Genomic DNA, 21,604 nt, shown 5'->3' on the forward strand with positions numbered 1-21,604 from the left:
GGCTTGCATTTTGTGAAACATCTTTAAAATCTTGGAACACCCAGTGTTGGCATGTAGCAATCATGGGACACATGTAAGAGTCCATCTTACTTACACAAGTACTTTTTTACATGCCAGGCCTCTTGGAGGAGCCTTTTATAAGGGTGTTGCGCTGAGAAACACTAGGAAGGATGAGATGAGCTGGACGTTGTGGCTATATTTCTAATCATCCTTTGGTCAAAACAAGATATTTACACGTTTGTTGCAGCATAAAAAAGGGTTCCACAGATCCCTGTAAATAGCCCACAAGTTCCCATGATGTTGAACTGGGCTACCTAAACTTTGCAGCTTTCTTCTTAGATTCACCTAGAAAGGCTTGCTCAGAGCCTGCCTAGGGAACATGTGAGGATGTACAAGCACTCCTGTGGTGCTGTTGTTCTGGTACTACTGAAGTAGCCTCTCTGTGAGCTAAGTGGGCCTTGTGTGTACTTGGCTTTGGATGAGGCTCAGGGGTGTGCTCTCTCTATTCAGAAGTGGGTTTGAGTTACAGTGTGGTCTGGAGATAAGAGATTTACTTCTGCACGTGTATGCGTGCAGTTGGCCAATAGACATCCACTTAGACAGGTTTGTTTCACTTCCTTCAGCCTACATTGTTGTTATTTCTGAGGTTTTGGTTTGTTTTAATGGAAAACTATGTAATGAGTTCAATGGAGTGAAGCTTGATAGTACCTCCTGATATTCTTAGAGCCCTGATTAGACTTCTGGCTTTTACAAACCTGCTTGACTTGTACAAGCTTGTAATCTTGTTGTGAAATACTTTAGGGGTTATGAAGAACTTGGCAACTTGAATCCAAAAACTCATCAAAAGATCCTTTTACAAATGAGAAGTCACTTCTTGCATATAATAGATGAGTATTGTACAGTTAGTATACTCAGTCATACATGTGCTTGTTAACTCAAATTGTTGAATCTTCAGTGATCTCTTTGTGTAGTGGGTTGATGCTGGCTGAATGCAGGGCACCCACAAAACCTCTCTCTCGCTCCCCTCCACAGCTGGACAGGGAAGAGAAAAACATAGTGAAGGCTTCATGGGTTGAGATAAGGACCAGGAGAGATCACTCACTGAATACCATCATGGGCAAAACAGGCTAGAATTAAAGGTATTAATTTAATTTATTTCTAACAAAATCAGAGCAGGATAGCAAGAAGTAAAATAAGACCTTCAAAACACCTTCTTCACACCTCTCCCTTCTTCCCAGCTCTACATCCTCCCCCAGTGGCATAGAGAAACAGGAAATGGTGGTTATGGTCAGTTCATCACCCATGGTTTCACCTGCTGCTCAGGAGGAAGAGTCATTCATTCCCCTGCTCCCCCACGGGAGTCCCTCCTGCAAGAGACAGTTCTCCGTGAACTTCTCCATTGTGAGTCCATCTCACAAGCAACAGCTCTCTGCGAACTTGCAGCATGGGTCACTCCTCCATGGGGTGCAATCCTTCAAGCACAAGCTGCTCCAGTGTGGGTTCCTCTCTCCTCAGGGTTTACAGCCTCCTTCCAGTAGGTCACAGCCTCATCTTAGGCATCTACCTGCTTTGGCATGCTCCATGAGTCTTCTTCATGGGCTGCAGATGGATCTCTGCATCCCCATGGTCCTCCATGGGTTGCAGGAGTACAGCTGCCTCACCATGATCTGCACCATGGCCTGCAGAAGAATCTCAGCTCCAGTGCCTGGAGCATCTTTTCCCTTCTCTTTCTTCACTGACCTTGGTGTCTGCAGAGCTGTTCCTCTCACGTGTTCTCACTCCAGTCTGCTCTGGCCACAATTACAACTGCACAATAACTTTTTTTCCTCTTCTTCCTTTCCTCTCTTATTACAGAGGCATTACCACTATTTCTAATTTGCCCAGCCTTGACCAGTGGCACATCAGCCTTTGGAGCCACCAGGGACTGGCTCTGCCAGACATGGGGGAAGCTTCCAGCAGTTTCTCACGAAGCCTGTAGCCCCCCACTACCAAGGCTTGGCTATGCAAACCCAATACCGTTTGCCAAGAGTTGAGGTCTGAGTCATAAGTTTTCTTCTTTTTTTTTTTTTGGAAATTGAGACTCTACCATTGGGCTTCAGTCCAATAATTTTTATTTTTCCCATGATCCCATTGAAATGTCATCCAAATGAGTGGTGCCTTTACACTGCATAAGCTAGGACCCTTTACTGACATGTTTTTATTGCCAAAATACCTGTTCACATTTGAGTTACTGGTTCAGAGGCACCAAAAAGGGGAATATGATACACTTAGAAAGAAAAGTAGGTAAAACTCTCTCTTTTTCATGTGTTTATTTCAGGTATTGCCCTCTTATATCTGCAACTGTACCGTGTCATGAAAAACCAGAGCCATTTGCAGCGATCTCTTGATTACGTGAAGAGAATCCTTCGCAATCTGAATGGCAGAAGAGTTACTTTCCTCTGTGGTGATGCTGGGCCATTGGCAGTGGGTGCAGTGGTTTACCACAAACTGAAAAACAGCAGTGAATCTCAAGAATGTGTTGCCAAGTAAGTGGTTGATGGTGGGAAATGTCATGCCCTTCATTTGTAGAGAGCATTGGTTCAGTAACTTTGCAAGTGAAATTTTAGAGGACAGGGTTAAAGAATGGACACTTTCTCTCCTGATAAGTTTTTGGTACAAGAATACAAAATAGGCTTTATCTTTATTAAAGCTGGCTTGCACTTGATTCATATTTAGTGGGTTATCTTGAGTCCTCTATCGCTGTTAGGACAGGATGTCCTGGGCATATCTGTAGTGCATGCACATTCTGATTTTGTCACATTGAAGTGACATTTAACAAAAGCCACACTCTTGTCATTGGCAATATGTAGTGCTTGTGCAGTTTGTGATGCTTTCTGTAAAGACTGGGTCTTAGTTGTAGATTCATTACAAAACATGTGTACTGCAGGATCTGGATGAAGGCAGACAGAAACACGGTATCGGATTGATACATAACAAAAATTTAACATAACAAAGAGGAAGTATTTGCAAGAGCAGATTTGTAAAGGCAAAGAATTTAATTAGGTCAGAGCATATGAAGGGTGGCCTGAAAAAATTCCAGCCCCTTTTCAAAGTAATCTAAATGGAACAAATATCTCAAGAAATCTCATTTAGATGTAGCTTCATTAGAGAGCTGACTGTGCCTTTGCTGGTACAGAGTTGATTGCTGTCCCAGCAAGATCTGGAAGCCTTGGAACCCTGTGGGGTTTGCATTCAGCACCACAGTCCATCTGCTAGCTGTCCAGCAGCATACCTAAGGCTGGCAGAATTTGCAATGAGGCTTATGTCCTCATCTCCATTCTAGTTTATGTTTGGAAATGTAATTGGTCTCTTTCTATTCTAGAATTCTAGTGTGATTAACCTCTGCTGCTGTTACTGAATGAATATTTCAGTTTTGAAGTGAGTCTTAGGTTTGGGGGTTTTTGCTTTTACAATTGGCAGTAAACTTCTTGGGCATGTCATTTTGAATGCAGTTCAGAAAGCAGTGTTGCTCGCTGTAAGGCAAAAAGCGTGAGTATAGCAAAATGAGATTAGCAGTAAATCTTTATTGTTGCCTTTCCTTGGAAAGTAATTTCTATGAGAAGTAGTGAAAAGGAATTTATTTTGACTATTTGTTTATTTTATAACTTTTTTGTTTACAAATATATACACGACACCACCTGAGTGGTACATTATAGATGTCAAAATATAATCTGCGATTTCACGTTTAACTTTTTACCTTGTCCAGTTGTATGAGTTCAACAATAAAACTTAATAGTGGACAGTTTAGAAGTAAATAAGTTAATTCTAAACCCAAAGCATAGTTCTCAGAAAGAAGATATAAAACTGGCTTTTTTTAGTAGCTGTTTCCCCTACTATTAAGCAGCGACAGCATAAGCACATGATTGAGGTCAGTGATTTTGCTATGGCATGATATTAATGCTAACATTTCTCCTGAGAAATAATTGCTGGGGGAATCTGGGAATTGAATTTGGTCTTAATCCAGATTGTTGTTACCCTTCCCCAATTTAAAATGTTATCATCACCATGGTTTCATCTAAATATCAATTTAATCAAAAAAGATAGGAAGAGACAGGAAGGGAGTGGCTGTAAAACAGACCTCTGATCCACCTCAGTGCTAATACAGACTGGTAGAGTATTAGCAGAGACTCATTCTGGAGAAAATGAGAGTTACCATGGCCAGCACTTCTTGTTTCTTGTTTTTTCACTGCTAAAGGCAAGCAAAACACTTGTGCATTTTAGCAGTGTCCTTTTCAAAACTGAGGTGCTAAATGTTTGAGACAACGTGTTTTCTTAAGAGAGGGAACAATGAATGGTGGTATTGGGGTTTTCCGTATGTCGTTGTTTTTTTTTTTTTTTTTTTTTTCCCTCTTAAACATGTACAATTAAGTGTTCCTCACTTTGGTGAAATTCCCAGAGGCTCCAGGAGGTTTCTGTCTTTGCTGGAGTAGCTCTCCGGGCTTCTCCATCTCCTGCCCTGCATCTGTTTCTGTCTGCACAGAATCCTGACAGTTGTGCTGATACTCACCTGGCTCTGGCTCAGAGTTTCCGATCTCGAAGATGGCAGGCGTGCAGAGTTCCTGCCTGTAAACCCAGCAGCCAACTGGACTGGGAGTGATTGAAGGGGGTTGGTGGGGTTTCACCATTTGTTCTGCTTCTGGTCAATTGATGGCTTGTACAATGCAGTGTGGTCTCTACAGAAGATACTCTCTCCCCACCTTCCTTGTCTGATATAGGTTGTTGCAACTCCAAAGAACAGTCATCAGCACAGATTCTGAACTTCCAGATGAGCTGCTCTATGGCAGAGCAGGTTACCTGTATGCCTTGCTGTACCTGAACACTGAAATCGGTCCAGACACTGTTCCACAGTCTGTTATCAAAGAGGTAAGACACTTTTCTCTCTCCAGCATCACAGTGTCAGTGAGGTTGAACTGGGATCACTCTCATACATATTCCAAGCAATTTAAGAGAGGAATGCTGGAGAGAAGAGGGACTTAGAGCTGGAAACCCAATCTCATCTGTACATGCAGTCTCTTCCCCCTTTCCCTGCTGCCCACCTGGGGCTGGCACAGGCCAGTGTGGGTGGGTCTGTGTCCAGCCAAGGAAATAAGTTAATATGTAACTAGTTTTGGCCACTTGAGACATTGCTACAAAAAAACCTCAAGACAGAAGTTGTGGAAGTGTTGGTAAAAGAAGGAGATGGATGACTGTTTTGCAGGTACCAGAACCAGAGAAACCGGGGCTAGAAAAAATTAGAAATATTGATAGATTAAATTTCTACTCTTAAAATATAATTGATTTCATCATTAAGGAAAATACCTTTTCTCCCTCAACACTCAAATCCAAATGAATTGAATATTGTTGTCCTAGCACTGTATTGTGGCTTATTTTTTGTTGTGGGTTTAGTCATGCAGAAGCAAAACCCTCTGAATTGAAGTAAGCAACACAGGTAATGAGGGTGTGCTCTTTTTCTTAGGTAATAGATGCTATTATTGAGTCGGGGAAAAACTTCTCAAAGGAGGAGCGGAAAACAGACCGTTGTCCTCTGTTGTACCAGTGGCACAGGAAGCAGTATGTTGGAGCAGCCCATGGAGTGGCTGGGATCTATTACATGCTCATGCAGGTAAGAGCATCTTCTTTTGGCTGGGGTGAAGTAGCAGTAATTTTTGATCAGAGGGATCTTATCTTCAGCTTTCATGCATGTGCGGTGTTGTGCTGGATCAGGGTCTCACAATTTGGAGTTAGACTGCAGCACAGAACTGTGCTGAGGTGTTACCTAAGGGTTTGATAGCAGAAGAAAATTGTGACTAGGGTATGATCTCACTAGAATGAATTAACTCTTGAGTTGTGGTTCAGAGTACCAGCTTTTCAGGATCAGGTTTCTTGTCCTCAGCAAAGACAGTGAAGTGCTTTCTCTTATCTTCATACTTCTACTGGTGTCTGCAGTTAGAAGAGCTAAAAATTCACTTACTCACTATCCATCACTCTTCAATTTTTTGCTATTTTTAAACGATTGCACCGCTGATGCCTCCTGTCCTCCATGCCCTTCCTTTCTTCTGTAGTGATTTCCCCCCTTACCACTGCCTTGGTGCTTTTGGAAGACTATCCTTAATCACATATTAGTCTTCAGTATGCTTTTATTATTTAGATGTTTTTCTTCTTCCTTAACTCCCCTATTTCTCACACGAAACTCTGATGCTCTTTAGTGTATTTGTGACCCCTGATTTCCTCTTTCTGTTTTCCTTAGTGAGATTCCTCTCTTCTGTAAACCTCCTCTTTCCCATTTATAAATCAATTCCCCCCTGCCCTGAGATTTACAATATGATTATGATTATTTCTGTTCTACAGTCTGGGAAAAGAGCCTTAAGATTCATTATAGAAGATTGCCACAGAGCTGCAAAACGTTATTGCACCTGTTTCTGGTTTTTGAAGGTGCTGCTGCCAGTCTGTACATCTTTGTAAATATCAATTTCCTTGCCAGCTCATGCAGAATGAGTTTACTTCAGGCAAATGGAAGGATCATACATCCTCACAGTCTGCAGCTGTGTACAAATGTTCACTGCAGAAGTGATTGAGCTGGTATTTGGTGCTGCCACCGCTCAGCCATTCCTCACTTAGAAGAAATGCTGTGTTTCAGATTACCTTACACCACTTCCACCAGCAGTTCTGGTTAAACCAGCTGACTTTGCTATAGAAGTAGCTACTGCTCTGCAACCTGGGGTGTGTCTTAACCTCACTGTACCCATTTTCTGCAGTGACCATCCCACTGGGACCTCAGCCTGCTCTGATTTACCGTGCTCCTATCTTTACCTACTGCTATCTTCAACAAGGTTGTCCACTCTCTTCTGTTTCCTTCAGCTTTCTGGCTTCTATTTTTTTTTCCCTGGTAGTGCTAGCTTTTCAGAGAAACATCTAGTCTTCTAAAGAAGGCTCTTAAAAGGGTCCATCCTTCATTTACTATTTAAGGCTGATAGCAGAAATCATTGCACAGTGCTTTTTGATTTGAGCAGAAGCTACTCTGTCTACATGTTAAAATCCTAGTTATTTTTCCTTTACATGTAATTGCTGCTTTTAAGAATTACCAGAAAGCCATTGTTTATGCAGCATTAGATTACCATCTTTTCACTGTATGTTAAATATTGTGAGTCATGCAAAGTTGAGTCATCCACTGCAGAAGAAGGTGGCATATCAGAGTCCCATCCTTTCCTCGTCCCTCCCACACCAAATGGGGTGAATTTTGCTGTATTTTCTTCAAATAATTCAAGAGATGTTTTATTGAATGGTTATTTGATAACAAAAAAAAGGTATTGAACATTGTACCTGAGATGTGAAGGTTACTGAGGGTAATTCCTGTACAACAGTTATATCATAAAATCACAGAATATGCTGAGTTGGAAAGGACCATCAAGATCATCAAGTCCAACTCCTGGCCCTGCACAGAACACCCCAAGAATCATACTATGTTCCCAGAGTGTTGTCCAAACACTTCTTAAACTGGAGAAAACATGTATTGCTGGAGTTATTTACAGGCTACTGGAAGAATAAGAGCTTAGCCATGTAAAATAACTCATCTGGGAGGTAGAGGGGGAATTCTGAAGTGCTAGCTAGGAAGTGTCTACTCCTTTCACTAACTGTGAAGCAAAAGTGTCTGTTTGCATAGCATTGCTGTTGGCCAGAAAGTCAGGACACACGCCTGTAGGTTACTCTGTAGCTGTTTGAAGCAGATGCTGGGAACCTCAGCAGCTTGGACAAAAAACTCACTAGTACTCAAATCTTCTTCGAAGCACAAGTTAAAGAGGTTTGTAAAGAGCTCTGCTCTTCTTGGATTTACCTCCTAAGAATTTCTGAGCTGGGCTGGGCTTGCCTTGCACAGCTCAAGACTGAAGGCATTTATTGCTGGTGCCCATCCTCTTTGCCTTCTTCTGCAGGATTGCCTTGTGAAATCCAAGAGCCTCAAAACAAACATTCCTATGAAGCCTCCCTACCACACAGGGAGGGTTCTGAGTGAAGGCTGATTAGCTTTGGGATGTTTTTGATGACAGGCTGCTCTGTATTCAGGTGTACTTCTGATGAGCAGCATGAACAGTCTGCTTGAGGGACCTGGTGGATAGAAGTCTGGCAGAGGTCTTCTGACTGAGGGGAAATAGAAGCTTCTCATTTCTTCAGGTTACTCAAAATATAGCTATTGAAAGTTTTCGTTCATTTGGCTGTCAGACTTTGAATTCTAGGAGTGTGCTCACCTGTTGAATACAAATGTGCTGGAGCTGGTGGGAAACAGTGGAATTTTATGACATTGAATCAGTAATAAAGACAAGTTGTTTTAAAAAATAAGCTCAGTTATTAGGCTGTTATAGGCTCCAGTGCCTGTGGTTGTTCGCACAGCTTGCAGAAATTCCAGAAATCATATAAATTGTGTAAAAATAGAGAGCTCTGTTGTTAAAATGGTGGAAAATGGGTTGGTAGTGGACGGAATGCCAACCAAGAACAACTGCAGACACAACAGTTACTTGGCTTCTAAACCTTTAGTTACAAGGAATAGGCAGGATGACGGATGTATTCTCCATTTGACAAGGATGTAAATTAAACAAAAAAATTAGGAAGAAAATTCCTAAGAGCAGTTGAAGGATGATTTTGTAGTACAAAGATGTTTAGCTATTTGGTGAGGTAGCTATTTTTTCTAAAATTGGAAATGCAGATTTATAGCCCATAGCTTTAGGGAGCTTTGTTTATGATGGAAAACTTCGACCTTCATAAATCTCTTGCCAGATATGCTGCTATATACACTTTCCTTCATTTGTTGGGAAATAGTTCTTTTGAAACAAAATATGTAACCCAATATGTTGGAAGTCTGTATTATGAGCACCATGTGTACAAAACTGTGTTTCTCTTGTAAGTATTCTCCCTATTTTAAGTTACAAAGAGAGCTCTGGGAGTCTTCATACTCTGTTCTCAGTTCTTCTATAATCTTCCTGTATCGCTTCCATTAAGAGGGATAACAATTTAGTGCCCCAATTTCTTTGTCTCTGCAATGACTGTAAAAATGCTCTTAGCAAGGGTGTAATAAGCAGGTGTTAATTAAATCTGTAGGATGTGATTCACAGTATTTGGATCAAGGGCATGTATGTAGGATACTTGAAGACAGATTGTAGAATTAAGTGTTGATACACAATTTGTTACTACTTCTGTTGATGTGTTTAGTGATGCTTATTTTAATGTTTTCTGCAGCCAATTGCAAATGTGGACCAGGAGACCCTGACAGAGCTGGTGAAGCCAAGCATTGACTACGTGCGTCATAAAAAATTCCGATCTGGGAATTACCCATCGTCACTGAGCAATGAGACTGACAGGCTGGTTCACTGGTGCCATGGTGCCCCTGGAGTCATCCACATGCTCATGCAAGCTTATAAGGTGAATCATTCTGTGTTCATAGATTTCACAGATTCACAGAATATTCTGGGTTGGAGGTGACCCATAAGGATCATCAGTCCAGCCCTTAAGTGAGTGGCCCAAGCAGAGATCAAACCCACAGCCTTGGTGTAATTAGCACCAAGCTCTTAGGTATATGTAAATATCTACACGTACATATGTATATATAGCTCTATCTTTACAGAGAGACTTCTATGCAGGCCTGTTTGCTTGCAAGACTTTATATAGCATCTTTCTAGATCTAGGCTTTTAAACAAGAACCCCAAGCTAGACACCTAAAAATCTCAGAATACTTACATTGGTATGTTTTAAAGAGAAAATAAGTGGGTAAAATTGCTTCTCAGGGCACTAGCAGTTACTAAGCTTTCTTAGAAAAGAGACATATATTTAAACAATTCGGCATCAAAGTCCTGTGTGTGAGAACATTGACCTAAATTCTTTGAATCTTCATCCTAAGAATTTTAACAATTATATTGGTTTTCAAAAGTATAGGTTCATGTGCCTTGACAAAGAATGTCTTCCATAAATTACCACGTTAAGATATAAGTCTTGAGAACTTAACATCAGAGCTAAGATCACAGGCCCCTTCCAGAGCATAAATCAAAATGCTGAGCTACCACAAGCCTGCTGTTTGCCCTTCTCCATTCTTAACTAGGTTTGCTACCTGTCTTTTTGTGTGCTTGTGATTTGCATGACATTTGAAAGTATGCCATTTAATTAAATTTATGCAAATCAATTCTTGCTTTTGACAGCCCTCCTTGACAGATTCCCTGGTTGGCACCTGGGTGGGCTGATGAAAAGCAGGCTTGGTTTATGGAATAATTACTCATGCTGCTACCTGCAATGTGAACTTTAAATTTCTTACAGCATTGCTGCATGTAACAGCAGTTGCAGTTGCTTTTTCTTTGGACTGTGGTAGGAGATTGACTTAACACTTCTCCACTCTCTCCTTCTTTGTCAATGTGATGCTTTCCCCAACACAAAATGTTTTGCAAGAGGTGAAAGTGATAGGACCAAGTTCTGATTAGCAGTCTCCTTTTTGGCCTCTTTCTGTGTTTAAGGTGATGAAACATATGTTTTTCTATTATTCTTTATATTTTTCTTTTTGAAGCACTGAAAGAAAAAAGCTGGCATGTGTTTTGCTGGCTATGCTTTCATACCAGGCACAGGACTTGTGATAACAGACAGCAGTGTTTGTCCTGGAAATCAAGTACTGTCGCCAGGCCTTAATTCAAAATGTTACTGCTAAGCAGCTGGCAAAACCTGTTCAGAGACAGGCACTTCCTGTATCAAGCTTGTGAATTTAAGAATCTTGTATGTTAGTTGCTTCTATTATCTTACTAAATAGTTTGACAGGGGATACCATCTCCAAAGGACTAAGTCTACAGTAGTGCATCAGGTTTGTCTTGTCAGGGTTATTTTGGTAGGGGGTTTTGTTGTTGGTTTGGACTTTTGTTTGTTTGTTGATCTGTAAAGTGACTTAGGCAAAGATGAGCAACAAAGTGGCTTTATAAAGGTGGAATTCTGGTGTTAATCAGATAAATTACTTGCTTTTGTTTGCTTCTTTCTGGATGAGCCCTCTATGTTTAAAGTGCATTTCAGATGCAATAAACTTTGCAAAAGTGTTTCTTTGCTCAAACTGACTACAGCTTCTGATTATATACTATATGAATATACTAATACAAGTAGTCAAAAAGGCATTGTAGGGTTCCAGCTTGTATTTGTGACAGAGAAAAGAGTCCTGTGCTATGCAAAGAGATATTCTTGTGTATTTTTGACATGGAATTGAAGGCAGGAAATGAGTAGTCAGGAAGAACTAGTCATGAAGACCAGCAATTAAGGACCAGATTTGGTCCTGAATTTGTCCTAATCCATAATTCTGTTTTTTGTTTCTTGAGGCTGTTTCTTTGCTGTTTTTTGAGGCAGCATCACATTTCTGTATTTTCAAATTCTGGTTTGGGAATAGAAAATGAAGAAAAAAGGACCACATACCCTTCAAATAGATTGTAGGTTTTAGAACCAAGGGCCTTGAACTTGAGTTTTTTCTTTGAGGGTCCTGATTTTGGAAACAAAAACCTGAAAAGTTTTTTCTTTTACCCTGCAGGGAAAGAAGAAACAGCTTGCTAAGAAAAGAAAGAGAAGTCTATGAAGAATAGATTATTAAAATTCAAAATAAATTTGATATGGAAAAACCCTACACAAACAGCAAAACATCTTTTGTTTTCATTAATACTTCAGTTGATATGTGTTTATTTTCTATTTTTATTCCACAGACTTTTAAAGAGGATAAATACCTGAAAGATGCTATGGATTGCAGTGATGTCATCTGGCAGAGAGGTTTATTGAGAAAAGGGTATGGGATCTGCCATGGTACTGCTGGCAATGGCTACTCCTTCCTGTCTCTCTATAACCTAACTCAGGACAGAAAGTACCTCTACCGAGCTTGCAAGGTGAGCTCTGCAGCATCCCAGCAAAATCACTGTTCCCTTTCACATCCCCAGTGCCTGTACAGGGGTAAACTAGGGTGGGGGTGGGCTGATGTGCACTGGGGCTGGCTGGGACATTGGGTGGCATAACAGAGCCCATCACTTGCTCTACTTCACTCACTTTGACTGGACAACTTCAACTGTGTATGTGGGGCAAGCTCTGTCTTAATAAGCAGACTGAAACACACAAATTATCCGTAAGAGGGGAGGGACTAAATGTATTCAGAAGAAAATAAGAGCCTGAAAATTAGCCTGCCTGAACAATAAGAGACTGATGTTATGTGCTGCTAATTATTCCACTGAGAGTTCCACTGTCTTCCTCAGGTCCTCAAGCAATACTGTTTGTATTTGTATTTTGTAATTATTTGTTTTCAGACTAGTGCCTGTTTGGGGCTTTTAGAGCTCTGAATTGCAGTTATTAAATTGCTCACTTAGAGTTTTTTTATTAATACAAATTGCAGAGAAAGACACACTCAGAATTTTTCCACTGGAATTGTCCAAGTTCTGCTATCAGCTCTTGACTATGCTAGCAGTTACTGAAGGAGGAGGCTTTCTCTGCCTGTTTCCTTACCTTGTAAGAACTTGGTTTGGTTTGTTGGATTTGTTTTCCACTTTAATTTGCTGATAGGAGGTTTCATGTTGTGTACACAGCTTTTTAGCTGAAGCCTTTTAACGCAGTATTGCAAATGAAATTTGATGAATTGCTTCCTAGGTGCTTCTGAGTGAATATTGGCCATATGTAAAGTTATTGTATTCATCTCTGCAATCAGCCTGTCCTCTCTCAGCAGAGCTTTAAAAATCTGCTGCTTGTCTCACATTTACTGAAGCATCATGCTGTGAGGACACCTGTAGACATACCTGCATCCTAGAGATTGAAATAAAACCCTAGTACTCCAACAGCAAGTGTGTGACATGGAGTCACCCACTGCTGATGTGTGAGCCACAGCACCCTGCAGGCATTGCTGGCAGCATGACTGTCAACTCTCCCTATCGTCCTCCATGCTAGCACACCTTCTGCAGCTCTGTGCAGCATTGGCAGTTCCTGGTGGTGCTGCATTTCTGGCCCAAGACAGCCTTGGTGTTTGTCCCCACCTATCTAGAGAAAAGCAAACATATCTGTCTCAAAGCCAGAAAAAGGACAAGACTCTGTTACGTACCTGAAATCCCTTTAAGAAGGAGGTTGCGATGTAGTGGGCAAAGACTGTTTGCTGGAGCTGCCCGTCAGTGGATTTGCAGCCACTCTGCTGCTTAGCATGCTAAGTGGCAGGGTGGGGGGGAAACAGGCAGAGTAAGAGGGAAACAGGCAGAGGAATTTGCTTGTCTGGCACTCCTGAAATCTTTTCTTTCTGAGCCAGAGTGTGCAGGGAAGCAAACATACAGTTATGTTGGTACTTAGAGGCATGTAACTGAGAGAATGAGACGGCTGCCTTCCCAGGGGTGCTTCTTCACACTGAAAACATCAGGCCCAGGGGAAGGAGTCTTGCCTGGAATCCCTGGTTACCTCACAAAAGCCATGAAACTGTTTCAAAAATGAGCCACAAGAACTTGAATAGAGGAGACGCCTGTTTTGTGCTTCACACTTTCTTCTTCACAGCTTTCCTCTCAGATTATCAGAAGCTGAGGCACTCCTAGCTGGCCTGTCTGTAAGAGGAGAGAGGGGCTGTGGCATCTTGGGCTCCAGGCAACAGAGCATTGACCCCTGTGCTGTTCAGCCTTGTGATTGCCACCACTGGTGGCAAGCATGCCAGTCTGTGTGACAAATAATGTCAGATGTCTCCCTAAGATATGGTTTCTTCCCCCTCTTCCTCCCTGCCCCCCCCCCCCCCAGTTAAACAAAGATCCTGTGGTTTTCTGGATTGTGGTTGTGCTGAAGTTATGAACTTGCAAACGATGGTTTTGTTTCAGTAGCCTAGGGTGCATTTTTTAAATTTCTGTTGCAGTTCCCAGGCTGGAAGTAATAATCAAGGCTAGTGTGCAATTAGATGTGGATGTTGCAAGAATTGATTGTAGCTTTGAAACATGCCATAAACATGTTTGGTCCTCACATTTAAGACAGGATTACATGGGAGAATTAAACCATAGTTTGGAAATTTATACCCAGAGGGTGACCAAAAATGTGTAATTAGTTCTTAATAACAGTGTGAATCACAGTGTTTGAGTTTGTGGTTTTTTTCCCTTGTGTTTTCCCTGAAAGATACTCGGACACATGTACATATCTCTATCAAGAGAAGATCATCCCCCACTAACTATTTAAACAGAATGGCGTGTGGAGGGAGAGAGGAGATACCATCCATTTCCTTCTAATGAATAGACCAGTGGCTCTGGAATCGTGCTTACACCCCATAGAGCCCCACCGCTAGGGCAGGGGCACCCTCTGGTTAGGCTGATGTGTTTTCTAGCAAGTAGGCCAAATTTCAGGGAGAGCAGGGAGAGACCTCTCACTTGCTTGCTTTGCAGGAGTCTATGCCTGTATTTCAAACAAGCAGTGGTTTGCATCCAAGCACAGAAATGCCAGGGGAACTTGTGCCCCCCTAATGCTCTGGAGAGCCATAAAGGAGAAGTAGCTGGTTGTTACTGAATTGATCCAGGTGTGGTTCATAAGTCATGTGTGTCTAATATAGCTACCTCAGCAGTGCTGATCAAACGTGAGGAAGCCACTGTTAACTCTAATGGTAATCAATCTCCTGCATTGATTACACAAAACATTGATGACCATAATTGTCTAACTGTATTTATAATGGTTTTTCATAACGCTTGGGGAGAGCAAATAAATGAAACTAATTAATGACAGCTGAAGATTTAATACTCTAAATTGGTGCACAGAAATGAAAGAAAACCAAAATGCAATTAACAGCTATAAGTCCTGAGTTTGTGGATAAATTAAGCACCGAGAGAGATAAGAGACTGATACAATATTAGTAAAATTTTGGCTGAGTATATCTGTTCTTACAGCATTTTCCTTGGCATGTAGCAGGGTTGATTTACAAAAAACAGATGTCTAGCTCACCATTGCATTGTTATGAAACTGAAACTCACTCTGTGCAAATACATATTTTAAAACCTGATTGTGGCCTTGTCATGGTTGAAGGAGGGGACAAACTTACACTGCTTCACATTTTGTACCTATTAATGATATTCAGATACTCAAGCTTGCATTTAACAGTCTTGAATAAAAAAATATTTTTAATGTGTTCCCCAGTTTGCTGAATGGTGTTTGGAGTATGGTGCACATGGATGTCGTATTCCTGACCGACCTTATTCCCTCTTTGAAGGTAAAGTGATGGTGTTGCAAATGGTCTTGTACTACAGGAAAGAAGGGCATCCTTGCAATTCTGGCACATGCATAGGAGTTCAGAAGTCTTCAGTGGGTTCCTCCACTATTAAACCCCCCCTATACCATCATCTCTGCCTAAAAGAAGGCAGGGGGTAGAAAAGGACAAAGAAAAATCATTCACTATCACAACTCTCACTCCTGCTTTCATTTCAGCATTCGAATGTAAAACCAGTGGTAGTGTTCCTCCGGAACAAAATTCTGCTGTGCTGAATTGCTGGTTTAAAGCAAACAGAAATTCAGGCAACAGTTTTGTCACAGGTGGTTTTTCAGAGGGACTGGGCAGAGCAGCAGCTGTCGGTCTCCAACTAATTGCTAGCTGTCAGAACTAGGCCTTCTCTGCTGCCATACTCAACCAAGGAAAAGGTAGTTTTCATATGAACCCAAATCACTTGAACAGGAAAGCAGTGCAGAGTTCTTAGGGACTTATCTGTAAGTTCCAAGATGTTACCAGATACTTTCCTAGAGCTTTGTATATATTTTTTTTATGTAGCTTATTTTCTATTCCTTGTATCATCCTCACAGTACAGAATCAGTAGCAAGGAATTACAGATCCAAGTGGGATTTAAGGTAGCACCACGGCTGCTCCATGAACAATGAGTCTCGTGTGCCACCTGCCGCAGATATTTGAAATTACAGGAGCCAGGAAGGGATATTTGCAAATTAACAATCCAGGTTGTGAATGAACACAAGAGAGCAGGAGCCCTTCTAAATACAGAGTTATTGTCTTAATGCTTAAAGGAGAAAAGCATAAGTATTCCTATTTCTGAGGGCACCCCTGCATGCTCTTGTAGGGAGGGAAAAGAGCATCCATGTAATCTGTTGTATAAAATCTTTGAAATATGTTGAGAAGGTGAAACAGTGTGAATAGCAGGATATGTGCTTGAATGCTGACATACAGCTTTTATTTTGGTTTTTAATTGTCTGGAATTTTTTTAGAAAAATACAGAAGTCTCATATTTGAGATTAAAAAAAAAAACTCTTAAACTGGGGCTTCGTTTCTTTTTGTAGCCAAAATTGTGCTTGCAGTTGTCCAATTTTGCCTGCATGCTTTAAACAAAAGTTGAATGTGCATCTTATGGAATTGTCCTAAGTTTTTTGTTTCCATCAGATACTGTAATTCAGAAAGTCTCCTTTTTATATATGCATAGCTGTTTATAAAACAGAATTTTAGCTTGATCATAAAACTGAACTTGTATGATTTCCTTGTTGTGCATCTCTGTTGTCACCCTATGAGTTCTGTTGGGTGATGCACTTCGGGGTCTGGATGACCTCTTCATGGATAGTGAGGAAATGAATCTGTACTTCACAAGTGCAATAAAGTTTTGGCTTTTACTTTTAACCAGTGAAATGACAAGCAAGAGTGGCTCAAACTATGAAGGACAATCCAAGCTTGGATTAACTTTTTCTTAATTTTAAATAGCATTGAGGTTGTTCGGTTCAAGAGAACCGAACAGAGCAGAGACATCTTGGTTCTTGCCTTTAATCTTTTCAAATAAAGTTTGGTGTCCTGGGCAAAGTACAGATGAACTTGCCTTTCCATATGGTCTAAGTTCACCTCTTTAAAAAAAGATCCTAGTGAGGGAGGTGTTCAAAGGGGTTCTGTTGCCTTTGCTGTCAGCTGTGCTATTTTAATGTGCACAACGATTTCCTTCTCCTTATGTTTTAGGCATGGCTGGAGCTATCCACTTCCTCTCAGACATTTCAGTACCGGAGACTTCCCAGTTTCCAGCGTTTGAACTTAGACCTCAAAGGAGGGAAAACAAAGTGGAACAGGATGGCTAAAATCATCATTTTGAAAGGAAACTGAGGCCAGAAGAGATGAGACTGTTTAGTGCCTCTGATAGTGAACAAACTTGATGCTGAACCAACAGATGGATAAAGCCCTTTTCTCACCCCTTCTGCCCCAAAGGACCATGAAGTCATTAGAGCATGAACAGGAGAAGCCACACTTAAGTTCTGTTAAAGTGACACCTTCAGATGTAGGACCAGAGAAGTCAAGTTTTGAACTTTCTCTTTTCTGTTGTATTTGTCTTCTTCAGGTCTTTGCCATGCTCTGCACGTTTATTGGTGTTGTGTGTTGATTCGAGTCTTTTGTTGTTAGCCAAAAGCTGGTCGCCATGTGAATCTCTGTCCTGTACCTTTGTGCATGACTCACAAGAGCAGTGTTGCTTTCTGCAGCGTGGTTACCCGCAAAGAGAGTTCGCTGCAGGACGGTGCCCAGCTTCACTGGTGTGCTGGCAGCTCTAAAAAGAGATGAAAAATGTATCTATGTTCATTTTTTTTCTGCCTTTTTCTCCACAGTCCTTACAAACTAAGCTGGTGGAGATCAGCCTGTTTTGATGAAGAGGTCTGAGGCTGTTTCCATTTTCAGAAAGTTAGCAGGTTGGAAGGGATCTGACTTATCTTTTCCTGCTGTTGTGGGAGGCTTCTTTGAAAGTCGGAAAGAGAGGTTCCCTTTGATACCTGCAGCTGGTTAGTGTGTTAGGTGCTTATAGCAGGGTGGAGGTGCTTCTCCCCACCGCTGCAAAGCCCCATCCCATGCCATGAGCTTAAACTGCAGGTGGAGTCACTTGGACTAACCTCCCTCTGCCACCAACAGCAGAGCCTGGACAACATAACTGCTTCTCCTTTCCTAGACCTCAATTTGGAATAAACCTCTCCTGCAGCATCTCATATACAGATGAGCAAGGGGAGGGTGCCAGGGCAAGCCTCTCATGCAGGTAGCTCAGGATGGTTGTTACTTTGGAACCAAAGTGGCGATTTGTTCCAGACCTCCCCTCCAATGTAGTAGTACAGGAGCGATAAATACCAGCTGCTTTTGGAAGCTGCAGAGGATTATTGAGCCAATATGAAGCCATTGCTAGTGGCTGTAATTGAAGTATATTTCATCTTCAAATCCACACACAAAAAGCTCCTTTCCCGTAGTCTTAATTGCTGCTAGTGCTTTGCTTCCCCCTGTAGTGTGGTGGGGTTGTGAAATACTAGACCTGCCTTCAGGTGCTCCTGAGTATCAGGCCATTGGTTTGGGAGAAGTGGGACATACTCCGAGTACTCTTAGAGCAGGCTTATGTGTCCAGGTAGTACCTGTAGCGCACTCCCAGTCACTCAGGCTCTGTGGTCATCCTCCCCCAGGTCTCTTTGTGCTCTCTCAGTCCAGGTGCTGATTTTAATTGGTATCTCCTGTCGGGTACGAGTGTGACAGATGGCACAGTTTGACCTTTTGGGCACGCATTGGGATATCTGTGACCTGTGGGCCATCTGCTGAGTGCCAGTATCTGTGGTTGGGCTTGGAGATGCACTGTTGCTCCTGCATAAATCGGTCTTGATTTGTCACCTTGCAGGTGACTTCCTTGAGCACATTCCAGTGTCTTTTGCCAAATCCCTTGCAATGGTAATAATTTCCCCATTCAGTTCTGCTGGACAGCAGCAGCAGTGTAAGTGCACAAACAGCTTAATGTCACAGTGTAGCACCTTCTCTGCTGGTTTGTCGGGTAGGATTAAAACATGGGAGCAGCAGAAGAGACTTCTCCACCCCTCTGGCAAAGGCAGAAGGTGAGATGGGAGCAACAAACCCAGCTGCATCTCTAGAGAGATTGGGGAAAATGCTGTAAGGCAGTGGGAGCAGGGAATGCTGCATGGTAAGCAGCTGGGCTGAAGTAAAGAGGAGCAGAACAGAAAAGTGAGGGACAGAGGGAGTTATTAATGTGAGGGATCTGTGAGGAACAGGAAGAGCTGATCATGGAGGCAATGCACAGTGTACCAGCAGAGACATCTTGATGAGAGATTCCTCCATGCCGAGAATGCCAAGACCTAACTCTGTTTCTTTCTTCAGCCTGTGGATCCCTGATCCTGCCCATAGAAAAGCCAGGAAGGAAACTTGCCCAGGAGGTCTCAGAGAAATACTAACAGAGGTAGATGCCAGCTCTGATCCTGTTTCACATCACCCCCCAGATCTTTGTTCCTTCCCCTCCACTGTGGGTGCAGAGCAGTTTGGGTGTGTTAACAGGGAAAGATCTCACCACATTTACAGGAACTGACTGCAAACACTGGCCACCCTGGCAAATCCCAAGCCTGTGTTGTATGGACTGTTTAACTAGGGGGTGAGCTGGCAGGTTTTCCATTCAGTGATTATATGCATATTCAGTAGTCTTGGCTACTGTGCTTGGAATGGCTCCTGTGGGAGGTGAGTTTGGCTGGCTGGAGCCTAAAGGGAATGAAAATCTGCTAGTTTTAAAAATACACAGATATATACACACTAAGAACAGCTGAATGCTGAGCAGATCCCCAAGATGCTGGAGTGTACCTGTCAAAACAATGAGGAAGTCAGCTACCTGCTTTTCTGTACCAGAGCCAGCCTTTTGCCATGGTGGGGCCTGGCAGGCCTGGCACCGTATTTTCTGCAGAATCCTCTCAGAACTGAGTAAGACTGGAAATCTGTCGAGCTGGGAAGTGTCTTGACAGTGCATCTGCCTCATCTTCCTGGGGTGACTTTCCCTGTGGCTCCTCCTTTCTGTTACAGCATTGTGATATCTAGGTGGCCCCTTAAGGAAAGATACGGTGTGAAAGTGAAAAAGTGCATTTCACCAAGGCATTGTCTTCAGAAGTGACATCAAACTACAAATGTAGAAAATGTCTTAATATTCCCTGGTTTGCTTTGTCCGTGTGTAATAGTCCACCTGTTGCAAAAAGCAGTAGTGTTAAAAATGGAAATGCTCTTTGGGCAGAAAAAGAGGAAAAAATGCTGATGTTTTGTTCTTTGGCTTTATTAGTAAAGATCAAGCTATGTGGTGGTAATTTGTGTGAGTCTGTTTTTTTCTTCATTGTGGTTCTCCTTCCTTCCCTCCAGCACTGTGATGATAGCTGTCCAGTGGATCTGACTGCTGAGCTGCTTCCCTATCTCATAGTCCTGCAGGATGAAACACATGCCAGAAAGAGGGCCGATTGCTTTTTTTGTAACCTTCCCATTTTCCTAGCACTGCATGTGCCTTTCCTGCTGCTGCTCCCAGATGATTTTTAGTGTATATTGCTTAGTGCAAAGCTCCGCTTTCCTTTGTGGCTACACAGATCCTGTTGAGTTTGCAGCTAAAGCTAGATTCGGGATGAACTGGTTTTTAAAACACATGTATGAAATCTCTCTGTCCAGCTGAATTAACAGCTGTTTCCCAGCTTTGAGGAAGTTTGAAATGTTCCTCTAGCTGGGCTTTAACAGAAGGAAACATCAAGTATGCTGCAGGCAAAGGGTAGTATTTCTGTTCCACAAAGCCCCTTGTGCCACTCATGGCCATCTTGGCCACTAAGAGAAACTGCTCCTTTTTTTGGATGGAGAGAATTAGTTCTGGTCTGTGGACAATCTGTACAAATTCAGGTGTAGGTTGATAACGGTGTTGGGGCTTTTCTAGCACAGCAGATAGCTAACATCTAAATAGCACATGAGAGATGCATGGGAAGAAGTACGTATGCTGTGTCACCTCACAGCTAGGGCAGTCACCATTGTGCTGCCTGAGCCCTGCCCAGCAGGGTGTTTGATGCAGCAGCCTTTCTTAGTGAAACTGTTCACTTTTTTCCCATATGTTTTCACTGGTTTCGTGTTGATTCAGTCAGGGCCAGTGTGATTTTTGCACAGGGACCTGAATTTAAACCACTGCTTGCTTCTTGACGTCTACAAGTGGATTGTGGTAAATCCAGCTTGTAGCTATTAGGTAAGATAGTGTTAGGCAGCAGGAGAGAAGCAGAGCAGGACAGGTAAAGCACATCGATCCTTGTGACTTCTCTCACTGCATGAAGCTAAAATAACAGATTGGTGCAGGAAGGTAGGGCTGCTTAATTTGTCACTGATCCTCTGCCTTCTCTGCTGTCACGTTCACCTTGCAGCACATGGCAGCTTGGAACAGTAGCTGCCAGTTGCACCTCTCATCTTTAATTGCCTTATTATCTAGAAGTTGCTTTGTAAAAGCTGTGTCATGCTGGATCTTGCCCTGCATGGTGTCTCTGTAGTCATTTCCCTGCCAAATAGTACAAACTCTAAGGCAGCTCAGCTCCTGGTGACAGGGCATCAGAGGGGAGGGTTCCCACAGCCACAGGGCCTACAAAGGCATCCTGTTCCACCTACTCAATTAGCAGTGTTAGATCAGAAAAAGAAGATAGACTTCACTATCTGAAAAAGTGTTATGGCTTCTTGGCTGACCTGTGTGCCAAAAAGTGACGTTTTGGATATATGTATATGAATCTAACCTTTCTGAGGTTTTGGAGTTGGGATTTTTAAAGCAGGGAAGAAAGAAAAGTTTCTTTGCTTCTTCATGTGGTCTGAATACCTTTTTGGAATACATAGTTCCAGCTGTTT

General features: G+C 42.2%; 1 protein-coding gene across 2 annotated transcripts in view; it reads left to right on the forward strand.

Annotated features, from left to right (window-relative positions):
• The window catches only part of LANCL2 (LanC like glutathione S-transferase 2), a 32,949-nt gene extending 12,891 nt beyond the window's left edge, over positions 1-20,058 (forward strand). For both annotated transcript variants that reach the window (XM_053986950.1, XM_053986957.1), the window contains exons 3-9: positions 2,318-2,525; positions 4,755-4,902; positions 5,495-5,641; positions 9,244-9,426; positions 11,718-11,894; positions 15,130-15,202; positions 16,931-20,058. In XM_053986950.1, coding sequence (XP_053842925.1) covers positions 2,318-2,525; positions 4,755-4,902; positions 5,495-5,641; positions 9,244-9,426; positions 11,718-11,894; positions 15,130-15,202; positions 16,931-17,046 — 1,052 coding nt within the window. In that variant the 3' untranslated portion in view covers positions 17,047-20,058. The remainder of the gene's footprint in view (positions 1-2,317; positions 2,526-4,754; positions 4,903-5,494; positions 5,642-9,243; positions 9,427-11,717; positions 11,895-15,129; positions 15,203-16,930) is intronic.
• Positions 20,059-21,604: the final 1,546 nt, after the last annotated feature.

This window comes from Vidua macroura, chromosome 1, assembly GCF_024509145.1.
Source record: "Vidua macroura isolate BioBank_ID:100142 chromosome 1, ASM2450914v1, whole genome shotgun sequence".
Lineage (NCBI taxonomy): Eukaryota > Metazoa > Chordata > Aves > Passeriformes > Viduidae > Vidua > Vidua macroura.